Here is a 25026-nt window from a genome sequence, read left to right as displayed (position 1 = left end):
CAAGGTTGTGGAAACAGATGTAAGTGTTTTTTTAAATAAAGGAATGAAAGTTTCTTCTGATTTGATGCCACAACATCATGATCTTTCTATTATTAGGCACATTTTGTTAATCCAAAGTATTCTAAAGCATTTGTGTGAGTGGAGTAGGGTTACCAAAACTCCATGTGGTGGTTGAAGATCTTGCGGGATTACAGCTGATCTCCAGCCAGCAGAGATGAGTGCCCCTGGAGAAAATGGCTGTTTTGGAAGGTGGACTCTATGGCATTATAACCCCCCTGAAGTCTCTCCCCTTCTCAAGCCCCACCCTCCTCTTGAGGTATTTCCCAACCCAGAGCTAGCAACTCTAGAATGAAGGGAGGAAGATTATCTTTAGTGATGATAGGAACTGAAGTGGGTCAAACACTATAGTGATTCCAGCATAACTTTTTAAATTAGCGAACCCTCAACTGAAAACACATGCGGCTAGCCGCGAAAATATATGCAGAAACTCATCCCAAAACACACCTCCAGCAATAAACAACCCAATAGAAAAACAGGCACGCATGGGCCTCATTCAAATGGATATTACCTCATTGGCTGGCTCAGCAAGGGCAACATTGGGCCATATGATAGGCTATGACCATTATGCCAGCTTTTCCAGCCCCTCCGCTTGCCGTTCTGGAAGCCACAGAGTCTGGACAAGCACCAGTCATGGCTACTCCCATTCCTGCACCCAGGTGCCCAACGCAGGAGCAATGCAGGCCTGCGCACCTCCGGGACTATGTATGTTAGGGCTTGTGGACTAGTGGGGGAGGGATGTTGTGTATGTGTGCTCTTTGGTTCATGTGTTCTAATAGTTCCTGCCTGACTCATTGGAGCCTTTAGGACTGAGCTTGGGGACTGGGAAACAATGGGAGCTCCTTGTAGCTGCAAGGAGCCTCTCAAATAATGGGCTTCGATCAAATGGATATTACCTGATTGGCTGCCTCAGCAATGGCAGCCAATCTGAATGCAGCTGCAAGGAGCCTCTCCAACAAAGAGTCTTCGTTTGAAGCTCCCAGTACACTACAGGAACATAACCCTTCTTGAGAATGGCCTGAAGGACATCTTTCTCACAATGGAAGCCATGCCTGTGCAGAAACCCTTGGGAGAGCCCTGGGTCTGCCAAAAACAGGCTCATACCTGTTTCCTTTTTCTGTATGAACGGCCAAATCCATCTCCGTGGGAATTTCCTTAGTAGAGCCTTTTCTCTTCTTCTGTCTATCTCTCAGGATGTTCTGTTCTGCATTTCCATATAAAGTGTGCTGCCCTGGAAAAACTATGCCTGGAGTCTGTTTTTATTAGTTTATAGTCTTAAGCAAAGGCCTTGGAGCCTCATTAGGAGCAGATTGTGCTATGTAACTACTACACGGAGGGCATTAGAGGGTAAGCACGTAACTTTGCTTATGTTCTAAACCATTATTAAAACCTTGAGTGTTTACTGCTAAGTTACCAGTCAGGGGAAAAGCAGCATCCTTCTGTTTCCACAGAAGCCTTGCACATCATATCTATACATAATGCTCCTCGGCATGTTGGTACAACACAGTCCAAGCCTAATTAGCAATCTTGTTTGCCTTCCTTTTAAATTTGTTTTCTTCCTTCAGTCTCTACCAGCCATTTGTCTGCCAGCCAAAAGATGATGTCTCAGAACCTGCTGTTTATCACAGTCACTCCTATCTTGTAGCACAGCTGTGGCATTCACCCTTCCTACCCTTTCAAATTTGTGGCTTGCAGCTATTGGTTTGAGCCCGAGACTTGTGACCTGCACCCGTGTGCATTTGTGCACGTGTGTGACAGAGCGAGAACGAGAGAAATAGATTTATGAGGGCCGTAATCACCCTTACAGTCTCCTCAGTTCATACAACAGAGAAGTGAGGGGTGGAGGGGGAGGGAAAGAGAGACCAAAGCAGCTTACAAGCAGTCTGATTGAGGGCCTAACATATAAATCATGAGCCAACTGTCAAGTCCGGCAGTTAACTTGCTTCAAACAAATGTTCGGTAGTGTGGACTGCTGCCTTCATTGCAACATAAAAGCCTTATTCGTTCTGGTTCTGTGGCCAGATATACTTCCATGAGGCATTTTTCTGAGTTTTGCAATTTGGGAATCAACAAAAGATAACAAATTGGGCTGAGGTGGTGCACAACCACTCTCCATTGTCCTCTGTTAGGGTGTCCAACATCATAGCTAGGGAAACAGCTGGGCTGTGAGAATGAAAAGTTGGTGGATAGAAAGAACAAGCCACAGGATGTTTTTTAAAAGACTGCTGGTGATTGCACTAGAAAAATGGAGCCGGCGAGGGGCTTCTCAATGCCCTCTGTCATCTCCTTTTTGCCAGTTGGGACACAGCTGGAGTGTGAGGAGACACACTTAGGGGGCGCCAGATTAAAGAAATGCATGAAGATGTCGGATGACAGTGAGAGGGTGGGCAACAAGGGGCTTGGTGCAGTACATCTCCCTCAAAAGATAGAGGGCAATGAGGCACCACAGAAGGCTGGAGAAGAGGTCAGGCTGCTGAAGGTGCCACACCAAGACAGAACTCATATGTGCCCATGCCTCTTTCTCTCCTCCTCTGCTTCTTCCATCTTCCACTGAACAGCTCCTGCACACTTAGGCTTCCCAACCCTCCCGCCCTGGCGGGGGACCCCAGGGTTTCCACCCTCTTCCCCCGCTCCCCAAAAAAACGGAAGCGGGGGGGGGGGGAAACGGCGCCGGGGAGCATGGCGAGCCACCCGATCCTGGACACCGCACCGCTGCCACCCCCTCCCCGCCCACCGCAGCTGCTCCTCCGAGATGGGCCCAGGTTGAGCTCATCTCAGAGGAGCAGGCAAAACCAGAGAAGGGGAGGGCGAGGCAGGCCAGGAGCATGGCGAGCCGCGAATCTGGGCCCTTCTAGGACCCGGACTTGCGGCTCGCCACGCCCCCGGCCTGCCTCCACCCCCCTCCGCTTCCACCCCAGAGGCGGAGCGGGCGAGGCCACCACGCCGCTGCCGCCTCTTCTCTGCTCGCCGTGGCTGCTCCTCCGAGATGGGCTCAGCCTGAGCCCATCTCGGAGGAGCAGCCACAGCGAGCGGAGAAGAGGCAGCAGCTGCGGGGCGGCTCGCCACGCTCCCCGGCGCCGTTTCCCCCCTTCCCCCTAGCTCCACCCCAGTGTCTCCTGGCTCCACCCCCAAAGTCCCCAGATATTTCTGGGGTTGGACTTGGCAACCCTATGCATACTCTCCAGCCTCCCCCCCCCAATTCTTCCAGCTCCTACCATAGTTACTAGTTGCTTGATCTTTTCTCCCCCATTAGTGTCACAAAGGGAGGGGGATGCAAGAACATGAGAAGTTGGTAAGGAGTGAGAAGAGAGAAAGGGACCACTGCAAAGGGCAGGAGCAGCCATTGGAGAGTTATTAGCCATTCTTGCCAATTTCAGAGGCTTTGCAACCCACTTTTGTGTCCTGATGCATGGGTTGGTAAACATGGATCTAGAGAAAATGGTTTTAATCCATACTTAGAAGGCCAACTTGCATGTTTGCAATATGGTTTATTTATTTGGAACTTACAGTAGGCCCTGTAATAAGAGCCCCTAAGCTCTTGGAGGATTGGCTACATCAGGGGTGTGTGGCCTAATATGCAAAGGAGTTCCTGCTACAAAAAAAGCTCTCCTCCTGGTTGGGACAATGTGATTAGCAATGTTGGTCACCCAGCCACGTACTGCTCAACTGCACCAGTAGTTGATTAACTGCACCAATGTGGTTCTTGGATGTCCTCTGAGGATCTTACACCATGCCGGAGAACTAAGTGGTTCAATCCTGTCTCCAAGCCAAGATGCAGGACTTCATCTCTACAGAACTGACACCCAGAGTCCTTTTTAAGTGTCAGGACTTAGCCTTCTTAAATTTGGAGTTAGAAATGATTGGGCAAGGGGTCAAAGTCATCATACTATTATATAAATCTCTGATGCAGTGCCTCATTTAGTTTGCAACTGTGGAATGTGTAGATAAGGAGGTTTGGTCTTCACGCTGCACCATTTTCCAGCTGTGAAGCATTTTGGGTTATCTGTATGATCAGTTGGGGAAATTCATAAGCATACACATGGGTTTTCCCAATGGGCCAACCAAACACACTCCTTCAGCTGTCACGGGTCATAAAGATGATGAAGGGGAAGCCACGTTTGTAAGAAGAAATTAACTACTGTTCTGTTGACAGGGAGTACTGTTAGCTGTCTGATTTTTTTCTATATCTATGAAAATTTAACAGTTCTTTCCCGCCCACCCCTTTATGCTGTAGGGAAGCCCACAATGACAATGTTCTGAGTCAAGCTCGATTAATCAATTAATGAACTCAGAAACACAAAAAGGCAACAAAATCTTATATTGCTGACGAATTGTTAGCAGCTGCAACTTTACGTGTGATAAAACCAAAACCAGGAAATCTTTGTAATGGTGCATTATCATCAGCTATATAATTTTGTATTGATAGCGTTGCCTCTTATTCACATCCCTTAAAAAAAAAAACTCATTACGCAGAGGGACTTTTGATTATAATGAAACATAGCCATCTCAGAAGATTTCACTGCACAAATCAATGCTAAACAACCATTTAGGACACAAAGGAAATGAAAATATCATAATCCATCAAAACTGTATTGGGAATTCTGTTGCAGAGAATAGGGGAAAATGCATCTGGTCAGAACAAAAAGACATTTATTCTTGGAGGAAAATGCTGGGAGTCTTCAGTGATTCAAAAGGATGCATGATTCTATAAGGGTGGTGGTGGGGTTGCTTTTGGGGGAGTTCTTTGTTGTTTCAGGAGGCCTGCTTTGTCCCTCCCCTAGGTCTTTTTTTTTTTAAAAGAGCCAGTTGGTGTAGTGGTTAAGTGCGTGGATTCTTACCTAGGAGAACTGGGTTTGATTCCCCTCTCCTCCACTTGTGACTGCTGGAATGGCCTTGGGTCAGCCATAGCTCTTGCAAGAGTTGTCCTTGAAAGGGCAGCTTCTGTGAGAGCTCTCTCAGCCCCACCTACCTCACAGGGTGTCTGTTGTGGGGGAGAAAGGTAAAGGAGATTGTAAACTGCTCTGAGACTCTGGTTCAGAGAGAAGGGTGGGGTATAAATCTGCGGTCGTCTTCTTCTTCTAGATCAAAATTTGGATTATTCCTTTTTGCCAGTAAAATGTATGTTTTGATCTCAGGGTTTTTTTTTAAAGATATATATTTTTCACCATTGACTTTTTAGCCATTAATCTTTTTAATAGATTAAAATCCCTTTACCTGAAGACATGCCTTTCTTTTCTCCTTCCCAGAAGTGTAGAGTGGGCAGCCATTCTCTTCTATTTTGGCTTGTCTTCATGTGATAAATGAGAAGAAAGAATGTTAACCTCTCTTTTGGAACTCAGCGGGGCTTTAAGTAGTTCTTTCCTTTTGTCTTGGTACCAGGGAATATTGTTTATGTCATTCAGATTGAGTCTTCAGTTCCTCACTCAGAAGGAAAGTTTTCCTACCATTGTTCTCATTTGCTTTTAAACCAACTCAGTTCGGTCTGCAACTGCTTTTGATTTTGGGCGACCTTTATTTTTCAGGCAGGCAGTAAAGGTTTTTAATTGATCAGTTTTAATCAACAGTCACAGATTATGGGTAATCGTTGAGGGGGAAAATTATTTTTTACAACCCCTCCCCCGCCCCACATTGTAGAATGACTACTCAATAAACAAAACAGGATTATTATTTTTTTGTGATTCATAGGAGGGGATTTCAATAAGAAGTAACCTGAGTTATATGAATAAATGTCATTGGTTATTATCACTAAAGCATTATTTGTGTACAAGAGAGACTGAATCTCATTTCTAAAATAACCTACTTATCTGCTGTTGTTTTCATCATTAGAAAAAAAAACCCCTTCACTTTGTGAAACCACTGCTGACTTTATACCTTTGGCATAGTGTGGAATGCAATACTGTAAAAATATAGTTAAGATCATAGAGGGAGATTTGGCCTGAGCCTTGGTGAAAACAAGTAAAATTGGCCATTACCCCCGTGGAGGAGTGTGAGACCAGGACAAGGCTAGTGGAGAACAGATCTTAGTGTTGAACGTGTTTGGTGGTCAGCGATCTGATCCACAGAATAGAAAGACCAATTCCAAACAACACGTTTCAAATTGAACCAACAAACATGAGCAATACTTTTTTCATCTGCCTTGATTCCAGGTAGTGAGATTTTGCTTTGTCTTGTGCAAAATCAGTACCACTTTCTCTGTATCTCACAATGATAGATGTAATACTTTGGTGTTTGCCAAAGGCCTCTCATAGATTATCAGTAAGGAAGGTTTTATTTATGGTTACAGTGGTTTGCCTCCAGCTACCCAGAGATGGCGGGCCAAAGATGAGACTAGAAACAGGGCATATCCTGATTCATAGCTTGTGCTCATAAAGGTTATGGTACACTAATGCTCAGTAGTATAGGAAAGTATTACTTGCACTTCCCCCCTCCATATATCATGGGTTCTGTGATTCATTCCCACTACTTAAAACTCTTGATGTTTGAAACAGAACAGGACATGGAAATAGGATTGTGATTTCTAGAGACAAGTAGGTTGCCAGGGAATCAGAAGGCACTTTGGGCATGTTTTATGCCAGAAATCTCTGCAAACTTTATTGAAAGCAGCATGCTGTGTACTGCTTCTCATCTAGCAGGTTTCTCAGCAAGGTAATCTCTTATTTTGGTGTAGTGGTTAAGAGGCTGTTTGGTGTACTGGTTAAAAGCACTAGATTCCACTTCTCCACATGCAGCTGGCTGTAATCTTGGGTCAGTCGCCAGATCTCTCAGAGCTCTCTCAGCCCCACCTACCTCGCAGGGTGACAATTGTGGAGAGGGGAAGGGAAGGTGATTCTAAGCCGTTCTGAGACTCCAAGTGAAGGGCAGGGTACTAATCTAATCTAATCTAATCTAATCTAATCTAATCTAATCTAATCTAATCTAATCTTTTCTCATCTTCTTCTTCTTTCACAAGAATGTAAGAAGAACCCTGCTGGATCAGACTAGTGGTTCGTCAAGTCCAGCATCCAGTCTCACAGAGTGTCCAGCCAGTTGCTCTGGAGGGCCGGCAAACAGGGCACAGAGACCAAGGCCTTCTCCATATGTTGCCTCTTGGCATTACTGTTCTGCCTCTGAATGTAGCAGTTCTCTTTAGTCACCATGGCATAAGGACCTGACATGGCTCATATCATCAGCCATCATCCCAGGCATAAAGAAATTACATCTTTGAGGGCAGAATTTCATGGGTAATAAGTGAATGGGAGACAAGGCAGAGTCATCTTGATCCTCTAAAATGTTTCAACTTGTTTGACTGCAACTTTATCTTCCTTTTGTTATGCCTTCATACTGGCTGATTTTAAACTTCTTTTGTGGTATCACATTGTGTGAAGACCTTTAAAGATCTGGCAGGAACCCCCATTTCACAGTCCTTTGGTGTACCTGAGCAATGAATTAGAACAGGATGGTGATAGCAGAACTGGAATGAGCTGCCTGCTGGATTATTACAAGATACAAATCTTCCATTTCACTGTGCATGTACACCATACTGTTTGCAACATCTTCAGTTATTCAATGCTTTTGTCTTTCTCTTTGTTTTGTTTTAAGGAACGAGAAGGCTGTAAAAACTAAACCAGTCCTTTCAATTCTCTCAAAACACTGAGCAACCTTTGACGATCTCTGTGTCTTTTCCACCCCATAGCTCAGTATTTTGCGAGCATCATGGTGATTGTCGGCTTATCTGTGGTGGTGACCGTTTTGGTGCTCCAGTTTCATCATCACGACCCTCAAGCAGGAAAGATGCCACGATGGGTAAGGAGCAAAATCAGAAGCATCTTGAAAAATCTATGCAGCTGAGATTGTGTCTGTATTGCATCACTCTGGAGGAGATAGGAGAGAGGGGTATTTGAAGGAGAGGATCCCAAGTCTTTGCCAAAATGTGACCATTTCTCACGTTTGCTTTATGCCCATAATGTACCAACCTAGCAAGCTGAATGTGGCCCACTAATAGTTCAACAATACTTCCTGAGACTTGAAAAACCAGTATTTCCATTGACAAACAGTAGGCAGATCACTGTATATAAGTGGACTGCGTTAGGTATAGCGAGCAGGTCTGCTGCAGCCCTATTCAATCAGTCCAGGGTTATATGCAGTGGCCAAGGTTCCAGATACACCTGGGCTGTACACTATACGACACTCTCCCCAAACCACTTACACATTTATTCCGTCAGATGCTTGACAATGATGTTTCTCCCAGGTCCTGGCAGGCAAGATGCAGCAAGCCACAATACAAGGCTGGTGATCTATGGGTCACAAATGCATATGTGTAAGAATATAGAGCAATTTCCTCCAAAATTTCTGGTACCTAAAATATAAGCTCCCCCCCCCCCCGGCTTAAAAAAAAACTCTTATATTCTCCTAAATTTTAGGCTGGAGGTGTCAAACTCATTTGTTATGAGGGCTGGATCAGAAACATCTAATGATCAGAAGGATCTAAATGTGACTTTGTTGGGACAGGCCATATAGGGTTACCAAGTCCCTCCGTGGTGGGGGACTTGTTCTTCAAGTGTGCAAAGTGCACACGGTGGAATGACATCACTTCTGGGTGATGTCATCACTCTGGGGATGTCATTTGGGGACACTCTAGGACTCTGACTAAAACTCTATGGTACCACAGAGTTTTACCATGAATTCTAGAGCGTCACACCAGAAACACTCTAGGATTTGCAGTAAAACTCTATAGTACCATGGAGTTTTTAGCATGAGTCCTATAGAGTCCTCGCAAAACATCTCCAGCACAATGACGTTACTTCCAGGTGACGTCATCGCACCAGCGATGGCATGTACTGGCAGGGCTCTTCAGGGGCGGGGATCCCCCCAGCAGTCTGCTCCCTGCCGGTGGGTTGGGGCCCTCCCGGGCGGGAACTTAGCAGTCCTAAGGTCATGTGTGCCATAATACATAATGCCAGGTACCAGAGATATAAACTTTATAAAGGACAGCTGCTGGTAAGCTCCAAGTTGGTGCAAACGGGAGAGCCAGTGGTGCAGTGCTGGGCAGACACTTCTACACTTCCTGGAGGAGGGGAAACCCCTTCCCCAGCCCTCTCCTGACACCAGTGCTATGAGCCCAGGCCCCCAGGGAAAAAAGGTGAAGTGGCTGGGTATTGCAAGCTCCCCCCTGCTTCCAAGCCACCATGGAAGGGGACCAGGGAGACGCTGAACTAATCGCCCCACCTGCTGAAGTAAGGGGTGATGGCTCAGGTCCAAGGCTACATGCAAAGTGGGACCCAGTCCAAGCAAAGCCTGATAAGCAGGAGATGCCTCTGGGGTAGCAGCCACAGTTGATGGAACTCTCTGTCTGGGGCAGCGATGCTCTGTATTCTTGGTGCTTGGGAGTGGGGGGGAATGGTGAGAGAGCTTGTAGTGTCCTGGCCTCATTGCTGGACCTCCTGATGGCACCTTGGGGTTTTTTGGCCACTGTTTGACACAGAGTGTTGGACTGGATGGGCTATTTGCCTGATCCAACATGGCTTCTCTTATGTTCCTAAGGATTAAAGGTTTCAGTTCAACATTAGGAGAAACTTAAGGTTTCCAACTATGGATTGGAAAACTCTTGGAAATTTTGGAGTGGAGCCTGGGGAGTTTGGGGTTTGAAGAGAGTCAGGACCTCAGTGGTATATAACATTGTTGAGTCCACCCTCCAAAGCAGCCATTTTCTACAGGGGAACTGATTTCTGCTGTAATTCCAGAAGATTTCCAGGCCTCACCTTTTAATAAAGTTTATTTGGGGTGGGATAGATTTTCTGCTACTGGAGATTTTCAATCAGACGTCCATCTGCCATGGAAGTTCACTAAGTGACCTTTGGCAAGTCCCATCGTCTCAGCCTGACTTACCTCACTGGGTTGTCATTATGAGGATAAAATAAGAGGACAGGAGAATGGTGTAAGCTTCTCTGGGCCCCTGTTGGGGAGAAAGGTGGGTTATAAATAAATAAAACTGCTGTTAAGAGCTCTTCCAGTTCCAGGGCCCTGTTTTTCACAGTGTGCATCTAATGTGTTAGCTAAGCTGGTTGGATGTATTGACCCGCCAAGCAATGGGGGTAGTGTTATTGCTGTACAGTTTCCCTGGGCATCAGATCAGTACAGAAATGAGGTAAAGTTTGCCTCTCCACTGAACAGGATAGTACAGATAACTAGATGGTTCTACCACTTGCTAAATGGTCACACACACTTCACAAGCACTGCTTGCCTTCTGAGCATCCACCTTCAGCATGTGTCGGTTTTCTGAGCAGCTTACTCTACTTCTGTGCAGAGAGAAATCAAAATTGCTGAGTCCCAGGAGAGACTGCTTAGACAAGTGGTAAAGCCAGAGCAGTTATTCATGGAGAGATGCAGCAGCAGCAGCCTCCTCTGAGGATGAGGGCAGGCACTTTTTAATGATTTAGGAAGAGATTGTAGGTAGCCATGTTGTTCCAAAGCAAAATCTCCACACAAAAAAGTCACGCAGTATCTTTCATTAGGGGTCAGCCAAAGTGCAAGCTTTCAAGTTCTCTAGAACTCTTCATCAGTCTAGATGTTACAAAAGCAAAAGAAAAGGGTGGGGAGCAGGAGAAGCAGCAAATAGGATTTTGATCTAGTCTTTGTTTAGTCAGCATCTTCTGTAAAACGCTAAGCAGGTATACACATTTATAATGGCGCCAGTGTCAGGTTGCACTAGTGGAGATTTTTGTATGCTCAATGGAAGGACTCCCTTTTAAAAACTTCTCCCCCCCCCCCCGCCAATACGCTTTTGTTTAATGATTTATATTTGCTGTAGTTATAGAACTTCAGCTGTTCTCTGATAGCACACAGTTGTGCAATTATGGAAGTGTGGCAATTAAAACCAACACACAACTTCCCATTCTTGCTTTCTGAAGGGGCACTTTAAGGGGAAAAAAGAGGAGGTGTCTAATCACATATGATGTGCAGTAACATGTTCACCACTGGGAAGGGGGGTGTGCCAGGTTGATAAAAAGCAGGGATCATTTTGTAGAAAAATAGGTGGTGGAGCTCATCCAGAGATTGTTATGCAGCTGCACATACTATTCAATGGACAAGGAGGTGGAACTCTCAGAAAGGTTCAGAAACTGTGCTCCTGTGAGCTCCCACTGTATCTGAGGCCTGATCAAGTACTATATTTTGTTTGTGTGTGTTTTTAAAGGAGGGGATATTAGAAAAGAAAGAAATTTAATGCTTCTGGAATGTACACAGACTCAGAGCTAGGCTACACATCACACTCATCACATCAGCAGAAGCTATATTTAAGCCTGTCTCTGACTGTTGAGAAGTCTAGAGGCTCCCCAGAAACAAGGAGAGAAAGTTGTAGGAGATCAGAGACAAGCATAGGGTACCAGAAACCTCTGGCTGTATTTGGACTCTTCTGCATTCTTATTTTCATTACTTGCATGTTGCTATTGCTTCAGGGTTCCCCCCTCTCTTTTCTATGTGTTTTACTCCTATTGGTTGGTTTGATATTGCATCCCTGAATATCTGGCATAAAAACCCACCCTGGCTGGCTTGGAGAAGTGATTTAAAGAGACAAATGTTTTCTCTAAGCTGGCTGACGAGGCAGTGGGGGCTTCAAGAGCCACACAATATGTGTAAAAGAGCCACATGGGCTCCCGAGCCACAGTTTGACCACCCCTGGTTTAATCTTTTTCAATGGTGGTACCTCATTTGTAGAATGCTGTTTCTCTCAAAGCTCATCTTCTTCTTGCCTTGGTGGTGAATGCAACCAAAGTTTTAATTCATTCTTGCCCAGTTCTCCACCTTACAATAGCCCCTGTGCCATGTGTCTATTGAAGCCTCATGATCCCTAACCATAACCTGTTTGGGTGGTCAAAGGGGATCATTCCTCCCTTTTATCATCAGCATAAATGCTAGCTGGATTCCCCTCATTATTTTTCAGGCATCTGGCTAAAATGTTTCTTTTTACCACCGCTTTTAACTAAAGGGTTTTTAACTTTTGAGTTGTCTTATGGTCTGCTTCTAGCTTGAAGACTGTTTTATAGATTTTTTGAGGGTGCTCTTTTATGCTGTTTTGATGCCTTTGGCTTGCTTTTAGCGGCTCAATTTGTTTTTAAAAAATATTGATGTTTTTTATGATTTTAGGATGTTGCTTTTACTTATAAACTGCTTTAAGCAGGAATCTGGAGAAGGATATACATTCACTAAATAAACACAAAGTAGCAGATACATAGAGCAGGCTTCCTTTGCTATATATGTTTGCGATCCCCTCCAGCTTTCTCTGTGCGAGCTTCTCAATCATGACCAGTCAGAACAAGGCTGGCATGGAGCTACTTTTTGTGTGATTAATGCTACATAGAGTCAGACACTCAAACATTGCTTCCACCAAAAACGCTGTGTGTGTGTCTTTTTGTATGTGAACTCATCACACCAAACACATTTTACAATCCTGAATAATGTAGTGAGAATCTCAGATGAGAATATTCTTGGAATTGGTGATTTGCTAAACAAGATTGTAACCCAAGGTCAAAACACTGCAGGGATGTCTTTTTTGAAAACCTTTTCTGCTGTTCCTTTGTCTAATACTATCTCTAACAGAGAGGTGTGTATTTTTTTGCATTTGCAAGAATATGGCATTGTATTCTAAAAGCTTTGGAGATAATCCTAAGAATCTGGCAATTGCTGTCATCAAGCTAAACGAATCTTGCATAAAGTTTCAGTGGGAACGTGTGGGGAAGGGGAGGGGCTACAGGAGATGTTCCGCTGTGAACACAGCCTTGGTCGGTAGCAGCGTAAATCAGTCTCTGTAGTCATGCAAAGGGAAGACCACAATAGAATACTGAGGAGTTGCTTCTGCCATACAGACCAATAAAACAGGAGGCATCAGTGGCTCCTTGTGATTCTTGTCACATTCACACTGTTGTTCTTTCTCTAGGCCGCAGCAAGCTGTGTTACATTTTTCTTTCCCATCACCCTTTTGGTGAGAACGGAATCTATTAGGATGGCTGTTGGGAGCAGAGGGAATTCTCCGCCTGCAATGTTGTTTTCTGCCAATCTTATCTCAACAGATTTCTTCCTGCTCACAGAATCCTCTCCTGCAGAACAGAGAGTTCTCGTGACTTAATTTCATAATCCATAATTAATTGCATTTTATCATGGGATTAGTCACTACCTTAGAAAGAACTAATTTTTGAGAGAGCAGGGGCAGGTGTCTAGAGGGAGGAAAACAACCCAAACCCTGAAATAAGCACATACATCACTGCTTCATCAGTAGCATTTTAGATTCACCAACGTAATACTTGCTGGATCTGCAGTGAACTTTTAATATTAGTCAGTACAATTTAACTTTTTAAAAAAAATGAGCAAAGAAATTAATTGCATCAACAAGAACATAAGAACATAAGAGAAGCCATGTTCGATCAGTAAAATGGCCCATCCAGTCCAACACTCTGTGTCACACAGTGGCCAAAAAATTTATATACACACACACACACATATACACACACACTATAATATATAATAAATTTTATTTATATCCCGCCCTCCCCGCCTAGGCAGGCTCAGGGCGGCTAACAACAGTTCAATAAAATTATACAATATACAATATAAGGTGATTTAAAACAACATTTAAATTATACATTTAAATTATACACTGTGGCTAATAGCCACTGATGGACCTCTGCTCCATATTTTTATCTAACCCCCTCTTGAAGCTGTCTGTGCTTGTAGCCGCCACCACCTCCTGTGGCAGTGAATTCCACATGTTTATCACCCTTTGGGTGAAGAAGTACTTCCTTTGATCCGTTTTAACCTGTCTGCTCAGCAATTTCATCGAATGCCCACGAGTTCTTGTATTGTGAGAATGGGAGAAAAGTACTTCTTTCTCTACTTTCTCCATCCCATCTTGTAAACCTCTATCATGTCACCCCGCAGTCGACGTTTCTCCAAGCTAAAGAGCCCCAAGCATTTCAACCATTCAACAAGATACTGTTCTACTAATTAGCATAGGTCCAGGTGGGCAGCTGTGTTGGTCTGAAGCAACAGAATAAAGTTACAATCCAGTGGCACCTTTAAGACTGAAAGTTTTATTCAGGGTGTCAGCTTTTGTGTGCACGCACACTTCATCAGACAGAATGGAGTAAGACTTACCAGTCCATACATATAAGGCAGAGGTTGTACTGAACAGCAAATTAGCATACAAGCATACAATATAATTAAATGTTTTAACAAACAGGAATAGCAGGTTAACCTTATAAGGTCATCTTTGTTTAGGTTCAATTCTGGAGAAAACAGGCAAACAAATGTGTCAGATGTGTTAATTATGGAGTGTTGAGAGTAATCATCTGATGTCACCTCTCAGGTGTTGAAGTAACTGAAGGTATCTTCTTCCTTGAGATGGGGTGATTTGTTTTGCCGTGTTATGTCTCCTCTGTTCCCAGACTAGAGGAATGTATTCCAATATATATCATTCTGATTCATTGCATTACATCACAATCACTGTTCTTTTATTCCAAATAAGAAATACACTAAAATAAAGAGAATGTGTAATCCTTTTTGATAATACAGATGTAAGGACTGAATGAATTTAGCATATGTAGTGATGATATATTAAAAAAAAATATCCCTGTTGAGTTCTGGAGAGGTGTTCCAAGTGTAGTAATAATTTGTAATTCAGCAAGTTATCTTCCCATTTTGTCCTTGAAGTTCCTTTGTAATAAAGCAGCTACTTTAAGGTCACTCACTGAATGTCTTGCAATGCTGAAGTGTTCTACGTTTCTCAGTTTTGTGATTCCTGATGTCAGATTTGTGTCCATTTATTCTTTGCTGTAGGGTTTGACCTGTTTGTCCTGTGTAGAGAACTGCAGGGCTTTGTTGGCACTTAATGGCATATTATAATGTTAGAAGACGAGCAAATGAATGAGCCTGAGATAGTGTAGTTGATGTTAGTTCTAGTGATTGTGTTGTCTGGGTGTATGTGGCAGCAAAGTTGGCATTTGGGCTTATTGCAAGCTCTGGTACCAGTTTCAGTGTTCAGAATGTTGCATTATTGTGGGTGAGGAGTTTTTGAGACTGAGGGGGTTGTCTGTGTGCAAGAAAAGGTTTGCGCGCCCCCCCCCCCCACTCCTCAGTGCTTGTAAAAGAGAGCTGTCATTGTCTAGTAGAGGTTATAAGTCATTGCTGATGTGTTGAACTGTTTTGATTTGAGAACTGTATGTGACCACTAGTGGCGTTCTTTTATTGTCTTTTTTAGCCTGCCTTATTACAGGTTTTCTCTGGGTACCATTGTGGCTTTGTTAATCTGTTTCCTGACTTCGTCAGGTGAATACTTTAGTTCCAAAAAGGTTTGTTGTAGATTCCTATTAGGTGCCATTGGACTCTTAACTTTGTTGTGTTAATTAGCATGCTGTTGGAGAAACGATGACTAAGGGGTGACATGATAAAGGTTTACAAGATTATGCATGGGATAGAGAAGGTAGAGAAAGAAGTACTTTTCTCCCTTTCCTGCAATACACGAACTTGCAGACACATAGGTCGTTTTCGCACTCACCTCCAGCCGGCGCGACCCCCCTCTTCACCGCGCAGGATCTGCGCGGATTTCGCACTAAATGCTGCGGAGCAGCCTTTTGCGCCGGAAACTCCCGTTGCAAAAGCTGCTCAAACGTAAATCGCCAAAAAGCAGTTTGGCGTTTGCGCGGCTTTTGCGATGGGAGTTTCCAGCTCAAAAGGCTGCTCCGCGGCATTTAGTGCGAAATCCGCGCAGACCCTCCCTTCTAGTATCCTGGCCCCACTGGTGGACCTCCTGATAGCACCTGGTTTTTTGGCCACTGTGTGACAGAGAGTTGGACTGGGTGGGCCATTGGCCTGATCCAACATGGCTTCTCGTGTTCTTATGCTGTATAGTATGATATCAGTCCAGCATGGGGAGAGGGGGAGCTGGCAAAGCAATGGGGGCTGCATAGGTGTTATCTGGGGCTGAAAAATCAATTTCCAGAGATGGGATAATAATGCTTGGGGAAGGGCACGTGGAGCACCAGGTTCACTTCCCCCCCCCCAAAAAAAAAACCCCAGAGGAATACTGTTCAAAACATTTTTTGGACTCTGGGTATAGATTTCTGACCCAGTATATGCTTGATAGCATTGATATAAAAAAAAGTTTGCTTACCTGCAACTTATGATCTTTGAGTGGTCATCTGTGCATTCACACCCTTGGGTTTACAGGCACTTTACTTACTTTACTTTATTTGATTTATATCCCGCCCTCCCTGCCGAAGCAGGCTCAGGGCGGCTCACAATATAAGATCACAACAGACAATTAAAATCAATAAAAAAATTTACACATTCGACAGTTAAAACAGAATATTAATTTAGTGCTATTTCAGTGGCGACGGCATTTCTTCAAATTCCCTGAGATACAGGAATCATAGTTAAACGCCAGCCGGAAGAGGACGGTCTTGCAGGCCCTGTGGGAATGTGCAAGGTTCTGCAAGGCCCTCACTTCCTCTGGCAGTTGATTCCACCAGCAGGGGGCTGCAATCAAGGAGGCCCTGTCTCTGGTGGTCTTTAATTTGGCCTCCTTCACCACCTGTTCCAACCAGTACTGACAAGTCCCGTTAGATGGATTTTTGTGCCCCAGCCTCTGGGCATGCTCATGGAGTCTACCACACATGCCCAGTAGGCGGGGCACCAAGATCCTGCCAGTTTCCTTCTGACCGCTGAGACAATTCCAGGAAAACCTGAAGAACTGCCAGCAGAGGGGAGGAACTTCAGGATACAATTACTCAAAACCGAACACTATTAAGGCTCATTGGTTTCAATGGGATGTGTTGTGTATGTGCTGAAGAGCTCTCCTATTGAAACTAGTAGGCTTTGAAAGTGGCTCTTCCTTATTAATACTCTAATTAAGAGGAATTGGCTCAGCTGGGTTTTTGCACACTTCTATTTTTTGTTGTTGTTTGACTATCAAGGTGTCATAGCATCTAAAAGCTGAACCTATAGCTGCACACATGCCTCGTCTGTTTATGAGCTCCAGGGGCTCATGGAGGAGACTGTTTTTTCTGGGCCCATTTCAATCTGGCTTCAAGTTAGGATCTGGAAAAGTAACTACTTGGGTCGCCTTTCCTGATGATCTCTGCTGAGAACAGAACAGGGAGAATTCAACTCGACTAGCTCTGCTATTGACCATAGTATCCCACTGAGCTGCCTCTTGGCCCTGGGACTGGGGGACACAATTTTATGCTGGCTCAAGTCCTGTCAGGCGTGTGGGGGGGGGGAGCGGTCTCAGATGGTGGTGCTGGGGGATTCTGTTGATGTTCTGAACCAGTGCTTGGAGTCCATAACGGGCTGGATGAGGGTGAACAAGCTGAAACTCAGTCCTGACAAGACAGAGGTTCTCTGGATTAATAGAATGGCAGACCAGGGACCTGAGATCTCGCCTGTCTTGGATGGGGTTATATTCCTCTTGAAAAGCCAGGAATGCAGCTATTCAACAGTCATCTTACAAAACCAGGCTACTGTGGTGGTTTGGAGTACTTTTACCCAGCTTCGGCTGGTGTGTCAACTGCATCTGTCCCTGGTTGTCAGAGTAGCCACAGTGATCCATGCCATAGTTACATCTGGACTACTCTATTGTAATGCACTCTACTTGGGACTACCCTAGAAGAGTGTTTGGAAGCTGCGGTTAGTACAGAATATCGCAGCGAGACTTCTGGTCGGGACCAGCTCTCAGAAGCTTGAAAACCTGATATTACAGCAATTATTCTGGCTACAGATCCATTCCCAAGCCCAATTTAAGGTGTTGATATTTACTTTTAAAGTCCCTCATGGTTGAGACTGGGACCCTCTTCTCCCATATATATTCCTGCCCAGGAATTAGAATCCCAGGAAGAGGCTCTTCCAACTGTCTATCAAAGAAGCTTGTCTGGTGGATACATGCCTTTTCTGTGGCAGCCCCACTATTATGGAACAGTCTCCCCAGTGAGGTGTACTTGGCCTCATCACTTTTGATTTTTAGGAAGCAGTTGAAGACAGCTTTATTCAAGATCACATTTACTTTATTTACTCTTAGGTCCTAGATAGTGATTTTAAAATTTGTTTATGTATTTTATTTTATATATTTTATCTACATTGTAAGCAACCTTGAGTTTTGTAAGGTAGAAAAGTAATAAATGTTTCAAATAAATCAAATCAGAGTCTGGGGAGAGAGAGAGGGAGGGGGGGAGAGAGAGAGAGCCATCCTTTTTTGTAACTTCTGCATGGGGAAAGGTAGGTTTTTTCTCTTTTCCCAATTCTGCAAACCATGATTATCTTTAATTACATACATATCTTTTGGAAAAAGCAACGGCCTCATACTGCGTGGTTGCTCTAGTGGTTTCTTCAACCCATCTTCTGTGTGAACTTACTAAATTAAGTAATGTTTTTTTAGCATTAAAAATTTACCATTGGGGCACATTAGCACTCCTTTGTGCTTGTTAAATAGGCTCCATTGGTGTCCTCCTGGGAGCTGACAGTTATGGTGCAGTAAAGATCTGCAGGCAGAAATGCTTGGAGTTATTCCACTAGGTATTCTGTCTACTGCGTGCCACTGCAGAGGGGAGGGAATTGGAGTAAAAGCTCCTAGATATTCAAAGTCACTAATGTTTTTGACAGTTCAAGAACTGGACAGTCTGGGCAGAGAGCTGAGTTCCATCTTTCCTACCCTTGTTTATACACAGATATCTTTATTAACTTTCCTTAGGGAGGGGGCTTTAGCTCAGTAGCACACCACCTGCTTTGCATGGAGAAGTCCATGGCATTTCCAGTTTAAAAAACCTGGTAGTAGGTAATATGAAAGATCTCTGCCCAGATCCTGGTAACCCACTGCTCATCTGACTAAACAGTACTGACATTGATGGATCAAGGGTCCCATTCAGGTGAGCAGCTTAATTTGGTCAACTAATGTTCACTGTGAAGGAGAACATGGTTTTGTAGCATCTGTTCCAAAAAGTTCTTATCATGTAAGATGGGGGGGGGGGGGGTGTTCCCCAATCTTATTGAGTCTGTGGACAGTTCTAGAATTTTGAGAACAGGGAATGAGTATCACCACAAAATGGCTTCCATGGAGGGCTGGGCCAAGTAGAAAATGGCTGCTATAGGGTACTGGAGCCAATCACAAAATGCTGGGGATTTACAAGCCAAGTATCTCTTATTATTAAGTTAGTTGTGTCTGGTTCTTCTGCTCCATTAATTATTGGCTTTGTGGAAGAAGCTAATGGGCACCAGGAAGCCCATCAGGGGGCACTGCATCAGGAATTGCTGATATAGAAGAACAGACCAAGATCCATTCAGCCCAACAGTTGATTCCTAACAACAGTTATCTCAGGGCTTCTGGAAAGCTGAAAACTGGCCTGAAGGGAAGAGCCATGTTCTCATTTGTCTCCCAGCATCCAGTGTTCAAAGGTATACTGCCTGTGGACATGGCTATTTAAGCTAGCTGTCAGGGCTAATACCCACATACAAGCCTGTCCATTAATTTATCAGTATGTTTGCAGTGGAAATGTTGAGTTTCTCCCCTAAACACTACTGACCTCCAATTGTCTCAGCTGTTGAAAGTCATATTTGATAGCTTGCATAGGGGCTGCTGCTCGAGAAGACCAAACAGAAAGCTTACAGGATGAGATTCATGGCTCTTTGGATCTTGGCCAATATGTGGATTTGCATTTACTGGACATAAATCTCATTAGCAACATTTGGTCCAGTTCCTAGGGAAACAATGACCCGTCTGTGACATTTTCTCATATGCCCTTCAGAAGATGGCAAATGTTTGAGTAGGCGTGACATTAACAGAGTTTGTAGCTTGGGGGTGGGGGTGTTTTTCCTCTGCGATTAATAATATGTTATTTTGAAAAGGGCTTGTCCGCTGCGGTCAGTTTGTTTTTGTGTACATACCGAAATTATCAGGAAATATTTCTGATCATTTAGATGGCATATCCCAGCACTGACAAGTAACTGCTGTTGCCCTTTTTGCAGTAATTTGTAGAAACTGAGAACAATCATACCTGCTGGCAGTTTTGATAACCACGATAAAGATCAGCTCTGGAAGGGAGCATGCAGTTGGATGCTGTTGAGCCCATTTGCTTCAACAAAAGTTCATATAAAATGCCATTAGAATCCTTGAGGAAGGCCATTACTGTAGTGCCAGAGCCTGTAGATGAGCGCTTCTGATTTATCCGAGACCCAAGATTAGTACTGAATGCAAGCCATTCCTTGCCACATTCCAACGACATTTAATTTATTAACAATCTTTGGGCCAGACTAAATTCTAAAATGCAGCTTCACATAACATTATCTCAATGGCTGTTTCCCCCTTCAAAGGCACAGTACCAAGGGGATGATTTGTAGCAAAGAAAAGCCAGGAAAGCAAGCTTAATTCTTTTTCTGGGTTTCCCCCAAATTCTGCTCATAAGCTGCTTTTCCTGTCCCCCCCCCCCCCACAGCTGATACTCCTGGTTAGGGGTGGAATTCTAGCAGGTGCTCCTTTGCATATTAGGCCACATACCCCTAATGTAGCCAATCCTCCAAGAGCTTACAAAAAAGAGGATTGGCTATATCAGGGGTGTGTGGCCTAATATTCAAAGGAGCTCCTGCTAGAATTCCACCCGTGCTCCTGGTCACCTTGGCAGCTGTTGCTGGTAGTGCCCAGTAAGTGCTTTCCCCTCCCCCCTCGCAAGCAAGCAGTAGCTGGACACGGTCACTCAGGCCCCAAAGGGAGAGGGGCAGAGAAACAAGAAAAGGTAACTCAGTGTGGCCATCATCTAGCCAGGAGGGTAAGCATCTGCCAGTGATGGGGAGCAGATGCTAATGCTTGCTGCAGATAGGGTGGAGGCCACGGCTAGCAAGTGAAGGAGTGGGCAGCCAGCCAATAGCAGCAGGAAGTTACAGCCGACACCCAGGGCTTTTTTTTTCCCCTTGGAAAAAGAGATGCTGGAACTCTCAAGAGGGAAAGGAAGGCAAAACACATGGGATTCTTCGAAGCAATATTATTTTTGTGCACTACAGACTTACCTGTTCTTTATAGCAGTTTCCAAACTTCAGACATGGAGCCAACTTCCTCGGTTCTTCTTTTGGTTTTGCTTTTGGTGCTTCTGAAATGATGACCTTGAAGCAGTTGCGTTTTAACATACTTTGTTGGATCGAAGACTGATAAGGGAGGGCCAACAATTTTTATAGATAATAAAGATGTTACGGTTTTGACTGACCAGGAGAACCTTTCTGGAGTGACAATCAGGTTCATCTGGGAAAATCCCCTTTCATACTCACCTGCTCCCCTGGTGCCCCTCCCAAACTTTAAAACATTTGTTTGAGAATTTTGTTTCCACTAAGAGGTTTCAGAACTCCGTTTCCCCAGAAAAAAAGCCCTGCTGACACCAGTGCCCTCACTGGATGGGGAGGCAGTTGTTAAACAAGTGGGCAGCCGATCTCTCAGCAGTGGGCATCATCCTAAAATGTTTGAAGCCATCTTGGCTATTTTGAAACAAGATGCTCTCTACAGATGACATTACCTGTATTGCAAGAGAAGTTACCACACCACTTCCTGACACTATCACCTTCTGAGGTTTTTGAGGTTTATAAGCAAACATGCCCATTTCCTTTGAGAGCCAGTTTGGTGTAGTGGTTAAGTGTATAGACTGTTACCTGGGAGAACCGGGTTTGATTTCCCACTCCTCCACTTGTAGGTGCTGGAGTGGCCTTGGGTCAGCCATAGATCTCGCAGAGTTGTCCTTGAAAGGGCAGCTTCTGTGATTCTCTCAGCCCCACCCACCTCACAGGGTGTCTGCTGTGAGGGAGGAAGGTAAAGGAGATTGTAAACTGCTCTGAGACTCTGAGATTTGGAGTGGAGGGCGGGATATAAATCCAATATCTTTTTAAATATCTTCTTTCGCTTTAGGGTTAAGACTGTTTTCAGTCCAGATCTGAGGCACTTAGGATAATTTATTTACTTACATTCCTTCTCCAACTGTAATGCTTAAAGTTCAATAAAATTTTACTATAAGAATCATATTTAAATTATTGTTAAATTGTTTAACTAGTTATTTTCCATGGTTGGCTCTTTTAGTTTCCTGTAAGTAAATTTCAAAAATCCATCTGTAATTTTTATTGTTGATCACCCTTAAGATAGTGGTTGCTTCTCCAAAATGTGATACAGAGAAATACCTAGAAAATATCTATTTTTTTAGATGAGGGGGCTAAAATTGAAAAGGGTAGTAATGGAAACTTAGATAGGTAAAAAGCACATGTATCTGGCATCTTTGTCTTTCTCCAATTAGTCTTACTCCAGTTTGTAACTTCACGTGTTGATTTTCAGAATGGTAACGTCCCATTGTTCCTCTTGTTACTTCCTTGTTGCAATTAGTGCTTTTTATAAACATGGTCAGTTGAACACTATGAACGCTTAATGTGCTTCTCCTTCCCGCCCCCCCCCCCCCCCCCCAGGTCCGTGTCATTTTGCTGAACTGGTGTGCTTGGTTTCTGAGAATGAAAAAACCCGGGGAGAGCATAAGACCCCTTTCTTGCAAATACTCAAGACCCCAGTCAAGCGTCAGCAGTGTGGAAATGAATGTCTTACCGGGACACCAATCAAGCAATGGCAATGTGATCTATAGCTACCATGCCATGGAAAACCCCTGCTGCCCACCGAACAGTGATGCAGGCAGCAAGGGGGGGAAAGGCCATGGCTCCTCCCCCGAAGACACTGAACTTCTGCAACAGAAAGCTTTAATGGACACTATCCCAGTGATTGTGAAAATCCTGGAAGAAGTTCAGTTCATTGCGGCTCGTTTCCGAAAACAGGATGAAGGGGAAGAAATCTGCAGCGAGTGGAAGTTTGCTGCGGCAGTCATAGACAGATTGTGCCTCGTGGCGTTTTCGCTGTTTGCCGTCATCTGCACGCTCACAATACTGATGTCCGCCCCAAATTTTATTGAAGCCGTCTCAAAAGATTTCACATAAGGACCCGAGAAATTAACTCACCTACCCACCTGACCCTGAAGTGTAATTTGAATATTATGAATTAGTATCATAAAGGTATGCTGAACAATGTGATTGGAAACAGCGAAGTCTATTTCCAGTGCTGGTTTCAAGGGAGGAAAGGAGCTGGAGTGAATTTCGACATTCAGTTGGCCTACACACACACACAAGGTTAGAGCTTATAGGTACGAGATCAAGTACCTGACCTTGTTACCTGTTTCTTATACAGTGTCTTCTTCCCGTACTTGTGCCATGATCTCTGATGAGTAGACAACAAACTAAGATGTACAGTGTATGTATTATCAAATAAATAGTCAAGTCTGTGTACTACTAGGAAAACACTAGTGAACATTTTGCTGTTTAACAACCGATCTGCATTGGTCAAACCCTTCCTAGAAACATGCTGTTTGCTAAATGTATCATTTTCAGTATTTATTTTGGTTCTTTGCTTCACACAGATTTCACTTAATGCATCACTCCAGTCTTGAATGATATTGTTAGTTGCACTTTGCCAAACAAATGGCAAGTTTTAGCTTTTATGATCATTGTGATGGCCTGAAATATTTCTCCGGTTTATATAATAACGTTAATGTCAATGCAATAGATTTTTTTCTAAAGGGTTAAAATGTTTCCAGTGTCTAACATGTCTCCCCCCCTCCCTTATTGTAGGAATTACAACAAAAACAGTTGGCTCAAATGATGTCTGGATCATTTAGGTACTTGTCCTTTCCCCTTAGTTTGTGAGCTTCGGCAACCCATTTGTCTCCTTATCGGTATACCCTTCCCATTTCCTTTAATCACAGGCATCAGATGACACTGATTGTCCCTAATGACTTGGAATTACAGTCCCGTCCACCTGTACAATACATATGTGTAAGCATGCAGAGCTAAGGAAGCGTAAATGTAAATCAGATCCCTTTTCAGCGGTACACCTGAGTGTGCATCCAAGCAAGATGCAGTTTGTCAGCACTACGCTGCTTTGAACGGGGCATAAATTCCATTCTGTATTCAAATGCACATCCCGTTCCACATCACACATTTCCTTGCACATTAACACCTCATTTATGCATCACTAGAGTTAAAACATAATTATTACATACAGGCATAGGGATAGCTATTTGCCATAGATGGCAACGTGTAAAGAGAGGTTCAGATAATCCACTGAGAATCTATGTAAAACAGTGATAATCGATATGGGGCAGTTTTCTCCCATCACCCACATCTCCTGATGCAGAGATTATTTTACGGTGGGCCGGAAGCTTCAGATAACCAGGTGATGATGTGGTAAATGCAATAATCACATTGTTAGCTGAATTCATGAAGTGGTGGCTGCTTATACCAATTAACTCTTCATGCAAGGTAAAAAATTAAATTTGCAGATATGTGGGCATGGTAAAAGGACCACACCATTATTATTATTATAGGTCTTTTTGTCAAATGTACAGTATGCTCATTCTTAAACACTAAGAAGCAGGAACCTTTTTGGCTTAAATGCCCAAAGTCCCACAATGTCTACCTGTGAATGGCTTGCAGGCAAACAAAATCAGGAGAAGGAGGTTCTCCTTGGCCAGACACTGGGAACAAGCTGAGCTCTAGCAGCTTTGCCAGCACCTAAAGATTAGGGGCTGGTCTAGTCCAGGGGTGGCCAAACTTGCTTCACTTAACAGCTGCAAGACATGAACATCAGATGTTTGAGAGCCGCAAGACCTGGACATCAGACGTTTAAGAGCTGCAAGGAAGGAAAGAAAATAGATGGGGGGAGATAGAGTTGGAAAGAAAGCAACCTTAAATGCATTCTCCAAGCCACCCTATGGCTTAGCTTGGAGAAGTGGGTTAAAGAGAGAAATGACTTCTTGAAGCTGGCCGATAGGGAGGTGGGAGCTTCAAGAGCCACAAAATATGTGTAAAAGAGCCACATGTGGCTCCTGAGCTGCAGTTTGGCCACCCCTGGTCTAGTCTCAGAGATACTGGCCCCTGTCAGTAAAGCAAAAT

At 44.0% G+C, this 25026-nt stretch overlaps 1 protein-coding gene across 2 annotated transcripts in view; it reads left to right on the top strand.

Moving 5' to 3' along the window:
* The window catches only part of LOC132570458 (neuronal acetylcholine receptor subunit alpha-7-like), a 154395-nt gene extending 130735 nt beyond the window's left edge, over window positions 1–23660 (top strand). For both annotated transcript variants that reach the window (XM_060237064.1, XM_060237065.1), the window contains 2 exons: window positions 7730–7839; window positions 22501–23660. In XM_060237064.1, coding sequence (XP_060093047.1) covers window positions 7730–7839; window positions 22501–23016 — 626 coding nt within the window. In that variant the 3' untranslated portion in view covers window positions 23017–23660. The remainder of the gene's footprint in view (window positions 1–7729; window positions 7840–22500) is intronic.
* The last annotated feature ends 1366 nt before the right edge of the window (window positions 23661–25026 follow it).

Source organism: Heteronotia binoei, chromosome 4 (assembly GCF_032191835.1).
Source record: "Heteronotia binoei isolate CCM8104 ecotype False Entrance Well chromosome 4, APGP_CSIRO_Hbin_v1, whole genome shotgun sequence".
Classification (NCBI taxonomy): Eukaryota; Metazoa; Chordata; class Lepidosauria; order Squamata; family Gekkonidae; genus Heteronotia; species Heteronotia binoei.
Note: the sequence above shows the minus strand (reverse complement) of the source record. Positions and strands in the feature narration are given on the sequence as shown.